Consider the following 13,213-nt stretch of genomic DNA (forward strand, 5'->3'; position numbering starts at 1 on the left):
GGTTACCTATTAGTCCTAATATGAAAATTAAACCGAGGCTTAAACAGCGATTTTCCATTGTATGGTATGAATAAATGTCATGTATTTCCTAATATACCAATATATAGATTGACTGTCGTTTATATAACAATACATTTCTTCAGATTATTCTAACAACTGATAAAGTATACCGTTCTGGTTAATGCACTGTTTCGTCAAGTTTGAAAACTGGTATGGATACCAAAAAAAGAAGAACAATTTAATGGTACCGCTTTGCAATTGTTGAAAGGTTAAATGATTTTAATTGTCAGATTAAAGTCAGAAATAGCTTGATTGTACTCCTATCATGGCAGTATTGTATTGTCTTTATTGCATTGATTACAAAGAATTACCAATATTTCCCAGTGAAATAAAAACCGATAATTTCACACGTGAAATAAATTTGACCATTTCACTCCTCTGACATCATACAACAATGTGTCTTGTCAAGCCACATGACGTTACATCAAAACAGTTGAAAATGCGTAGAAAAAGATATAGTTCCCTTCATTTTCTACTTTATTTCCATAAAAAAATGCATGGTCAATGTAATAAGAAGAAAGAGCGATTATATGAAAATTTACACCATCACATACACCAATACCTTAAAAGTTTGCAATTGTATTTCTGTGAACGGATGAAGAGAATCAAAGAGCATTGTCGAGATATCTATAAAAACATTTGACAAGTACAACAAGTAAAAACTGTACTGGGTTGAAACGTGCGTAAATCGAATGAATTGCTTTGAAATACAGTGACTGACTCTTCCTTTACATTAATTTGGTTATTAAAAGTAACGTATCTTAACCTATTTTAAGCTTGTTGATAAGAAACTACTGACATGTTGATAAAGAACCAGGTTACTCTGTATACGTAGACGTACACAGCAATGATAGCCTATACATGTTTTCTGGTAACATTTCTGTTTCTGGGTAAGGGCTTTATTTATTTTCAGTACATTTTATATTTTGGTTTCCTAGATCACAACGCAAACTGCCATATATGTGTCAACCACAAAGCCTTATACGACTGAAAATAAGTTCTCACTAAACAGTTCGAATGATTTTGTATCAAGTTGGGCAGTTGTATATAGCATATTGTTAGATGAATATTAATTTTGCCTATGAATGAAGTTGTTGTTGTAATCTAATGTGATAAAGATTATGAACCATATAAATACTCGCCGCGATATAGCATATTTGTGTTGAGGCGGCGTAAAGCGCGTATCAATCAATCAATCAATCAAACAAACCATATACATGATTGGACATCGACCTTTTTTAAAATCCTTTAGATCTAATGTTTAGAGAGACCAAGAAACAGTTTATCTCGCTTTATATTTGCAGACAAAAAAGCAAATAACTCTTTATCCGATACACCATATGAATAAACTCAAAGATATACTTCTTAATTCCTGTTAATGGACCAAAGATTTGTCTGTTTACTTTTAAGCTGTGCTTCTATTATTTTTCTAATAAAAATTGTTATTTGTGTTATTACGCAATATCATATATTATTTTCAACGCTACAGACAATTTTATTTACAAAAACATTGAAATTATAATTAACATCACACACTTTGATGTAATTTTGCGTTGATTAAAATTTATTGTTTAATATTCTTTCTGCTTCATTTTAAGTATACATTATGTTTTCTTAATCAATTTCTTGTTTCTACACACCTAGAATTGTTTCATTTTAATGTTTTCTTTTCGTATACATTAAAAAAATGTCACCATATAAATAAAGGGAGATGTGTGTCAATGAGAAGCAAGCCAGTGATACAATACTAAAACTGGGTCGATGCAACTGCTAGTGGAGGTTTCCAGCCTAGTAGGCAGTACTTCTGTGTTCACATGAATTATCAGTGACATGGTCATAATTATAAATTAATTGTTTACAACACTTTTAATTCTTCGAAATACTAAGGATTTTCTACCCGGAATAGAGTACCTTAGATGTATTTGGCAAAACATTTCGGAATTTTGGGTCCTCAATGCATTTCAACTTCTTACATATTTGGCCTTTTAAAAAAAATCTTTTCTGATTTGAGCGTCACTAATGAGTCTTTTGTAGATGAAACGCGCGTCTGGCGTACAAAATTTAATCCCGGTATCTATAATGTCATTGAGTTTATGCACATCTAGAGGAGAATATACGGGGTTCAACAATTATCGTAGTCTACATCAACTCGAATATAGAACATTTGAAAAGGAATTCATTGATACAGACCATGAAAGAGCTACCATGAACTCAACACTCCAAGACTGTAATTTATTTTTTTCAGGCACACATGGGATACTTCCTCCAATTACAGACGAGGAATTGCGGTATTTGAATATCTTAATTCATTATCGGTAGATTAGATCTCGTGTACATTCTGTTCTAAATTAAAAAACAGCTTATCAGTCTATGAATGACTTGTAAATAGTTCAGTTAGGGATTAGGTACTCACATATTACTTACAAACTTGACTAAACTATTTTATAGAAATACAGATTTGATTTATTGTAGATCTTAAAAAGCTTACTATACGATGTGGGCTTTGTTCGTTGTTGATAGACCGTGCGGTGCTCTGTAGTTGTCCTTGTGTCTTTTAGTGGATAGACATCTCATTGGAATGGGCAATCATACCACCACTCCTAATATAATTTATAGTTCCTCTTTTATCGACTTAAAAATACCATATAAATTTATTGCAATCATATGTTTTGGTGATTAAAGTGATAACTTAGATAAAAGTTAGCATATTATTAATTGGTAAAATGAACATGATAATGGCGGAACTGAAAAAAAAATCCATATAAAAACAATTCATGAGTGACAAATAAAATCCTATAGAAGAGACAATTTAAACATGAATTTAAGTACACAAGTAATCAGTATAAAAGATGTCTTCAGCAATTTGGATTGAAATGGATATTTGTGAAAAATGTATTAAGTTTTATTCACAAGGGTTAAGTATGTTTGTGTTATTCTTCTTTGTTAAAAAAATATAAGCTATTGTCACCAACGAGTTATCGTGAAAATTGACAAGGTGTATTGACATTGCATTAAAACAAAAAAGGAAAAAAAAAACATGACCTTGATCAAACAAGAAATGATTGTAACAGGATGCTGTTACGAAGTCTCCCAAACGAAGCTCCCATAATTCGTAATTCCCAGGGTCGCCTGACATTGGGCAAAGTCCAGTGAAAATTGATTTGGCCCAGTAAAGTTATATGCATTAGTGATGCCTGGGGACTAACCCTGTATATCATTCAAATCATCTTGGCATGACAAACCAGAATATATATGGTTTAGGGGTGGGGATCTCGACCATTTACAAGATATTAGAACTTTCTCAAATGGCAGGGGGTCGGGATAACCCCTGGGAACTAACCATGTATATCATTCAAACCATCTTAGCATGACAAACCAGAATATATATGGTTTAGGGGTGGGGATCTTGACCACTTACAAGATATTAGAACTTTCTTAAATGGCATAGGGTGGGGGTGACCCCTGGGGACTAACCCTGTATTTCATTTGATTTGCTTTATCATGACAAACCAGAATATATATGGTTTAGGGGTGGGGATCTCGACCATTTACAAGATATTAGAACTTTCTCAAATGGCAGGGGGTCGGGATGACCCCTGGGAACTAACCCTGTATATCATTCAAACCATCTTAGCATGACAAACCAGAATATATATGGTTTAGGGGTGGGGATCTTGACCACTTACAAGATATTAGAACTTTCTTAAATGGCATAGGGTGGGGGTGACCCCTAGGGACTAACCCTGTATTTCATTTGATTTGCTTTATCATGACAAACCGGAATATATATGGTTTAGGGGTGGGGATCTCGACCATTTACAAGATATAAGAACTTTCTCAAATGGCAGGGGGTCGGGATGACTCCTGGGGACTAACCCTGTATATCATTCAAACCATCTTAGCATGACAAACCAGAATATATATGGTTTAGGGGTGGGGATCTTGACCACTTACAAGATATTAGAACTTTCTTAAATGGCATGGGGTGGGGGTGACCCCTGGGGACTAACCCTGTATTTCATTTCATGTGCTTTATCATGACAAACCAGAATATATATAGTTTAGAGGTGGGGATCTCGACCATTTACAAGATATTAGAACTTTCTCAAATGGCAGGGGGTCGGGACGACCCCTGGGGACTAACCCTGTATATCATTCAAACCATCTTAGCATGACAAACCAGAATATATATGGTTTAGGGGTGGGGATCTCGACCATTTACAAGATATTAGAACTTTCTCAAATGGCAGGGGGTCGGGATGACCCCTGGGGACTAACCCTGTATATCATTCAAACCATCTTAGCATGACAAACCAGAATATATATGGTTTAGGGGTGGGGATCTTGACCACTTACAAGGTATTAGAACTTTCTTAAATGGCAGGGGGAGGGGGTGACCCCTGGGGGCTAACCCTGTATTTCATTTAATGGGTTTTATCATTTAGAACATTTTCAATTAAAAAGATTGTGTCTATCACAAACGGTTTTCAATTTATAATCGTTTGAAAATTTTAAAAAATAAAATCCCATAGGGTTCTATAGTAAAACCCTCTTTTCTTTTTGCCCCTCAAAGGACCCCTTTATAAACCCCATTGCACAAACAAAACCCTGATTGCACCACTAGACATGTTAGTCTAACATATTGTGAAACCCTAAGTTAATCTGACAAGCGGTTTTGGAGAACGGGTGCGGACAAGTTCAAATTTAAAAGCGGCGGAAGAGGAAGAGGAAGAGGAATAATAATAATAATAATAATAATAATAATAAGAACTGAGCAAAAACAATAAGTCTTCCCAAACTTCGTTTGGGAGACTTAATTAGCCACTTTACAAAGGCAATATATGATTGAATAGAAAACTCGATAATGAGTTATAAACTACATGTTAGTACAAAAATTGACACAAGCATTGGATGCCAAAAAAAAAAAAAAAAAACAGCCATAAGAAGGAGATATAAATGTAGGGCCTAAGGTAAGAAGACAGCAACCCAACGACACAAAAACAAAAGGACATATAGAACACAACATGCTTTCAGTAACAATAAAAAAGTGTATATACAATTTACCATTCTCTATACCTCTCCCTCGAGTCTAAAAAAAACAAATAACTTTAACAGACCGAGATTATCAATGATCTGCCATCAACAAATGATTTCCTAAATAACTGACACACAAAAATACTCAATGCATAACACTGACGAGGTTTCTGACTTGGGACAGGCAAAAACGGTGAGCGTACGATGACCTCTTCAAATGAATTTGTTTACGTCCTCGTACGCGTCATTCAGTCTCTGGTAGAATGCTGTCTTATTTGCAATTATATTACATCTTCTTATTTTTACATGAACATAAGATAGGGTTAAACTATTTTTTTTTAAGATTGATCGGAGGCTGTCTTAATCTACAGTGACAAGTATCTTATGCATATTCATCACAAACCCATCAAAGATTTATTACAATGACTCTTTAACGTGCAGATAGAATGTCACTCTCCCACTTGAAAAATCAGATTTAACGTACACATTTCGATCGGACATAAGGCAATTATACTTCTTTATTGTAAAATTAAACTTTATTTCATTTTCAGAGAAATTTCAGATGGAAAAGTAGAACTGAAGCCTTACTTGCCCCCGAAGCCGTTATTCTTACATGGTTTTCGTGCAGGTTTTAAACATTTATATGTGGACAGTAGTGGACGAGCTCATTCATCTCATACTAGCTCACCAACCATTACTATTGCTGCTACTCAAGCTGTTGGATCTTTAGCATTCCATAAGGTACAAACTACACTACAAAAATATATAAAGATCATAAAATATATATTTAACATAACCTTTAATGAAGAAAACAATGGGATCATAGTCCTGTTTGTAAATTAAATGAGAAAAAATGAGAATCTTCCAATTGTGAAAAAAATTACCTTATCGTATACATGTCTGTTATCTCAGAAAGTCATTCTTATGATTTTTAACAATCATAGTTGATTACACAAGATAACTTTTTTGTAACTATGGAGTTACATACCTCATGCAAAGAGAGTTGTGAATGTTTTGACACATTGTAAAATGTTATATTTAAAAAGCAAAAACTTTTGTTGTGCCAAAAAGTGTTTCTATGTTTCAATTACATTTCTTTAAATAATTTCTACATTCAAAATGTTTACAGTGTAAATACTGCATATAAATAAAGATACATATTTGCTGTCTATATGATTATTACAAAGTTGAATTGTAATTAATGCATAAGCCATAATTTCACATCAATGTAAAATAGGGATTTTTAATGGCTAGCAAACTTAAAAGGTCCAATTTTACTGTTCATTCTATCATTCTAAAATTATTTCAATCTTTTTACAGAAAACTTAGATCCTTTTATTTACACATAAAAGATTCAATGACATATACTTTGAGCCGATAGTCCACCAGCTAGGTCCAATATATTTGCATAATTGATCACTTTAAGGTAAAAGCATTAAACTTAGCACAGTAGAAGTTATGATGCTTACGAACATTTTTTGATATGGAGCCACGAAAAATATTCAATATGGCCGCCAAATTAAAGATTATATCTATAAATAGTGCTTTCTAAACTTTAAGAGGGTGCTTATCTAATATAATGTATGATCGCCCTTATTTAAATAGTCATTACATTGGGTCGTATCAACTTAACACTGAAATTATTCCTGTATTAAGAAAAGGTATATAAATAATATATGTTCACTATTTTAGTTTTTAGTTTTATGTCTTATTTTTGGTACAGGTGGAAGATATTTTCAACAGAATATGAAAATATTTTAACTTGAAGTAATGGTTATTTTATTTTTTTTCTCGTAATTTAATCCATAAAGTTTATTTTAGCTTAAAGTATTTTTAAATTAGATATTTTAGATTGTCCTTTGCAAAATTTGAAACTAGTCCAGTATTTTTGTAAAGTAAGATAATACTTTAACTTCGGGATTTATCAGATATGATCTATTCCCCTTTTATGCTAAAGAGATATTGAGACATATAAATAAGGATAACTCTATAAAAGTGGACAGATTACATTTGATTATCTCATAATTAAAAACTTAATTTGAACATATTCTAAATAAAAGTAAATTTCACTGAATGTTTTCATTGTTTTCATTGTTTTCTCAATGCTATTCAACTTTGGTGGAGTGATTTTAACCACAAAATAATTTTTTTAATGCACCCACCTAACGCGCGGCTAATAAATTTTCGAATTATATATTACAATGTGTACATCGTGGAAACTAATAGAAACTGTGCCTTTTGTGATGATGTTTAACGAGTTTGTCAAACATGGGTGCATTATAACGTTAAATTTAATGACAAACGAAGCTGAAATGTTTCGTTCTGAAATGTTAACCTCTGATTAAGTAAATAAAAACGAGAAAAAAAAATCTTGGCTTTTATAAAATGATATTAAAATTTCATTTCGTCCACCTTCGATTCTTTCTCGTCAATTGTCAAGAGTTTTTTTTCGTGGCTCCATATCCAAAAATGTTCTTTAGCATCATAACTTACATTGTGCAAAGTTTCATGCTTTTTGCCTTATAGTTATCAATTATGCAAATATATTGGACTTAGCTGCTGGACTATTAGCTTAAAGTATATGTCATTGAATTTTTATGTGTTAATAAAAGGATTTAGTTTAGATATTTTAATGCGATTGAAAGAGTGAAACACTTACTGCGTGAAGTAACAGTAAACATATATTTCTTCTTTAATCATAGGCAGCCACAATAATTGGACTAATGACCCGACACATGTCATCTTCAGTTTTTACAAGTGTAGCATCAAAAGGGCATGGCGTCGGTGTATTTACTGATCCAGAGAAAATTACGGTGTTTCCTGAATTTAATTACCTGAAGTCTCCCGCTGGATGTAGTAAGTTTGTATCCATCATGGATATACAATATATACATTGTGATTTTCCGTTACATATTGTAATCAATTCGAATACTTAAAATCTAAATTGAACTGTTGAAATATGTTGTATTGTATAAGCTTTTCAATATTTAAATTACAGCGATTTTGGAGAACTTTCTGCTTTTGGCCCTGGACAGGGGAAATTTACTCTAGTTCTTGTAGGAAAACATAAAGCAAATCCGAGCATCTTTTGTAGTATATCATATGTTAAAGTTTACAACTTAAGTTAATTTTGGAAAACAATTATTCAAAGCTGTTGAATTTTTACCTTAAAACACGCTGTTTACTTACTGGTAGGTAGTACTGGTTTGAAACAAGAAAGAGCTTAGAATTCTTATTTTGACCGCGGTTAATTTATCAGTACTATTAATGATCAAGTTCTTTCAATGTATTACAGGTTTATAGTTACACTGTTACACAAATAAGCAACTTCGATTATAAAGCTTGAAATATTTCTTAACCAAATAAAGCATGGAAATTGGCTTGAAATAATATTGGAAGACCTTAACTCATGATTAATATTATCAGTTTTGTATACAATTTTGAATACTAGTAGCTTGTTTTGGTATAATTTGATTACTTTATCTGTCTTGTGGCACTACCGACCTATAATGTTATGATTTCTATCGTCTATTTAGTCGCTTGTTCTTTTTTCTTGTCATTGTTTTTTTTTTTATTTTGCTGGGTACAGTGTGCTATAACGTCCTTATGAAAAGTTTGGCATTCATTGGAATTTTCTTAATTTAAGGTCTTGAAATGATGAGTTGCCTTTTTCATTATTTCTTCTTTGTACTTTTAGTTTTGTGTGTACATTGTTCTAGTTATTTGTAGAGCTGAACAAATCCATTGTCTAAGAAAAGTTTGCATTCTGTTTGAAGTAGTTTATCCTTTTTAACTGCTACATTGTATTTAAAACTATTAAAACAATCTTCATTTTTATATTGAAGGTCACTCGTGTTCTGGTTCCGTTTGTTCAAAATCGTGTTACAGTGACGGAAGAAAATACGAAGATATGCACGGTCTTACAAACAGTATATCGGGTATTGTTGACGATAACATTTTGTGCAATTCACACGACCCACATCACGGTCTAGAGAATATTTTGGTGCACGAATTTGCACATCAAGTATATAACTACATGCCATCAAGTGATAGAAACAAGGTAATACTATATGTTATTAAATGATATGAGCAAATCAGCCCTAATACGGATAAATCAGCATGTGCAATACTGATGACGTTGCCCTGTTAATATAAAGCATGAGTTGATATTGCTTTTCAGACCGGTCCAATACGGGAAAAGCCGTATTGGCCCATGGGCTAATACGGGACGTTCACTTCCGGTTTCATTTATTTAGCAGTATTGGTCCATGGGATAATACGAGACGTTCACTTCCGGTTTTATTTTTTTACGCCTTACTTAACTTTGGACGTATTGTTATTCATAAGATACATTTTCATATTATGTAATTTTGAATTACATTAAAAAAAAGTTTAAATAATGTTCCGTGTTTTGTAACGATCTGAAACGGCCTTTTGGAGAAAAACTTTCGATTATTATCACTGTTTAATTTCCGTTGATTAATCATCAGAACGCAGATGATTCAAGAGTAAGAATGGGTAAACTGTCTAAATTATTATTTCTAGCTTCTTTATACTTTCTAGATAAAATGAATTGAAATAACAAATATTAAGTACTTGGACGAGAAATCGGAAATTTCATAATGTATCGTAATAGCGAAAAGACAAGTTCAGATATGAATTCCTATATTTTTTTCCGGTAAGTTTCTTGGTTTAATCGAAGAATTTAATGACATCATTTAATAAAAGTGTTATGAACTGGCTGTTTCTGTATTGACCCTGTTATAGATTCTCGATCAGCTGTATTGGCCCTCGACTCTACGAGTCTCGTGGCCAATACTGCTAACCTCGAATCTATAACAGGGCCAATACAGAAACAGTCATTTAATAACACTATATTATAGGTTTCAGTATATAATATACATGTATATCGTATTTAAAAATAATAAGATAACAATGCATTTATGATGCAAGATTGGAAACATCATACCAGACTGGCTTAAACTTGTTTCCTTGCAAAACAATTCTTTTACGAAAGTTATCAGTAAACTAAACACTGAGCTAAAATTAAGTGAAATAAGATATGGATCGTTATTGCGACCTTATGGGGATCTTTGGTAGGTGATTTTTCCAGGATACGGTCACATACTTTTATATCAAACTTACTCGTAAAAGACAATTTTCCTGGAATAATCTGCAAAAGGTACAAATGAACACATGAGAACAAATTAAAGTAGAAGAAGCCAAAATTTTTGATCGCTTAAAACGAAAAGGGCTAACACAGAACGATAAAACTACCCTTATAAGGTCAACATAGTTATGACCTATTAAGTTATAGTACAATACATTTTATATTAACCTAACTGAAAACTAAGAGACATAAAATATTATTTAAGTCATATCAGTATAGAAGCGTTGATTTCTGTGTTGACACTCAAGTAAGAGGTGGTCGGCCAGCAGCGGTGCCGACTAAGGGGTAGAAATAAAACACGTGTTTTTGGCATAACCTTCATCCGTTATGCTCAAAACTAATATTTTAGAAGAAGAAAAATGAAATGTTGAACAATATATCAATCAGTAAATATATAAACATGTATAACGTAAGTATCAAAATCAGAATATTATTTATGATTGAAGGTTTTTATTATTAATATTTCTGTAGGTGAAATATATCTATAATCAAGACAAGCAACATCATACATGGCATGACCATACTTATGCTACCTCAAATTCAAGAGAGTTTTGGGCAGAAGCTTCTGCAAGTTTCTTTCGTGTATCCATACGACCAAGGACGACAAGTGCAACTGGTGGATTGAATATGTAAATTCTCAATTTAATTATTGTTTATATTTGCTCATATGGCCCACCATCATCTCCCAAACTTTCCACATTTATTTTATGAATCGAATTTTACACTGTAACGCTAAACGGATTATTAACATTATATTCCTTACTTGTGTATGTCAACTTCTTTCTGGCTACTGTTAATGTAACTCTTTAAAACCGGTGTTAGTGTGAAAACATATGTGAATCAATAAGAAATATTACGAAAGTATAAACATAAAGTGTTAACCTGGATAAATTATAATTGTAAACTGTTTAATTAACAGTATAGCTCTTCTTATTACTTTCAATACTAATAATCGCAATAATTGTTACATGTACACCTTAAATCTTGGCGTGGCTTTTTGTAAAAGGTTAAGCTATTGAGAAAATTATATCTTGATAAAACAGTACATAGCTGTAATGTGGATATCGATGCTCATTTCATGGTAAAAGTCAATTTTATACGCATATTTTCATTGAAATATCATTGCCATATCAGAATTATGTGTTGTTTTTGCATATTCAAGTTCAAAGGTTATTTCTAATATGATTTAAATTTTCTTTAATCAAGCTGTTTCTTTTTTAGCTGCGATTTTAACCATGTATGTAGAACCGAGCAGGAAAACAGGGAATGGATTAAAAAGCATGACCCAACTTTATACAACTTATTAGCAAAAATTTACACGAACAATCGACCTTCAGTTCTCAGTGGATTAAAAGTGTGTCAATAAAAATTAAAAGGGTCACAGATATTTTTACTGAAATTTGTAAGACTTATAAGCTAAGAACTAATACATTCAGAAGTTTATACATGGCTGTACAACATTACCAAAGATTTGGTGTATAGATATTTCAACAGACAGTCGGTCATCCAATTGGTACTTATTGTGCATCTCTACTGGCCTAATTATTTTTTTATTCATATGAAGCATGCATAACCTTCTCAAAGACAAAAAGAAAAAAAGCATCAAGCAAAGTTCATTAATTTCACTTTCAGATATATTGATGATGTTCTGTCACTCAATAACCAACATTTCAGTGAGTGCAAGTATCTTATATATCACAGTTTAAGATTAAGAATACTACTTATACAAGAAGATCTGCTTCAAATCTTGATCTTTTTCTCGATACTGATGCAGATGGACGACCTAAAACTAGACTCTATGACAAAGTTGATGAATTCAACTTTCAAATTGTCAACTTCCCATTTTCACTTGTGACGTACCATATGACCCATCGTATGGCGTTTACATATCTCAATTAATACGCTACGCTCGTGCAGGTTCACACTATACGGACTTCATTCACAGGGGTGTGCTACTTACACAACAAATGAAACAACATAGTTATGAGGCAAAACGACTGAAATCAACATTACATAATTTCTTTTGTCACATTCACGAATTGGCTGACCGATACGATGTGTTTGTATCTCATCTCACTAGAAACATGTTTTCGCTCTGTTTGGTCTTTAGAAACCAGAATAAATTTTGATCTGTCATTTAACGGATTTTTTCCTATTCCCAATTGTGACATTATGACTGACAGTACGCATAGCAGGAGATATTTGGCTTGTCGATGCACCCTGTATCGCTTCTCCTGGAGTTCATGTAGTACCCTAAGTTTTTGTTTGTTACCTTGATTCGTATTTTCTGAATCGATTTATGAGATTTCAACATCGGTTAACTACTACATTAACGGTAAGCGATGTCATGTCAGAGCAATAGTCGTAAATGAATTATAATCAACTATATAAGGTATAGCGAACATACCCATCAATATGGTTTGATAATGGTTTTGATAATTCTAATATGAATATATTCCATGACTAACTATGATGAAAGGGCCTCGGTGGTTGAGCTGTCTAAGAAGTTCATCTACAGTAATCTCTAGCCTGTCGACACTAATAGTGTCAGTTAGAACACCGCTCGTGGCGAAAAGCTGTGGATTTTTTTTGGAAATTATTAATTTCACTTTCAATTATTTACACTAACAACTTTATAATTACTTTCTGATCTTTAACTTTGTATTTGATTTGGCTTTCTAACAATTTTGATTCGAGCGCCAACGATGAGTCCTACGTAGGCGAAACGCTCTACTTGCATAACAAACTATAAGACTGGTATTTTTGGTGTGTTTTTTTTAACAAAGACCAGAACAACATTGATTTTAATAATTAAAGTTCCTCTAATAAATCACCCAAAATGATAGCAAATACAGAAATTATATAAAGCACTACACATGTTATAAAGCAATGAAGTTATGAAGGATTTTCATATACTGCGAACAAGATGAAGCACTGTGCAAACATGTC

General features: G+C 32.5%; 1 protein-coding gene across 1 annotated transcript; it reads left to right on the top strand.

The window, feature by feature from the left end:
• The first annotated feature begins 876 nt into the window (after nt 1-876).
• Nucleotides 877-11,864, top strand: LOC127730132 (uncharacterized). Its single transcript, XM_052238273.1, has 6 exons — nt 877-950; nt 5,646-5,835; nt 7,797-7,950; nt 8,940-9,154; nt 10,736-10,893; nt 11,486-11,864. Exons 1-6 carry the CDS (start codon nt 922-924, stop codon nt 11,628-11,630), a joined length of 891 nt encoding a protein of 296 aa, XP_052094233.1. The 5' UTR covers nt 877-921; the 3' UTR covers nt 11,631-11,864.
• Nucleotides 11,865-13,213: the final 1,349 nt, after the last annotated feature.

The sequence above is a fragment of the Mytilus californianus genome, unplaced genomic scaffold (genome assembly GCF_021869535.1).
Source record: "Mytilus californianus isolate M0D057914Y unplaced genomic scaffold, xbMytCali1.0.p SCAF_2, whole genome shotgun sequence".
NCBI lineage: Eukaryota > Metazoa > Mollusca > Bivalvia > Mytilida > Mytilidae > Mytilus > Mytilus californianus.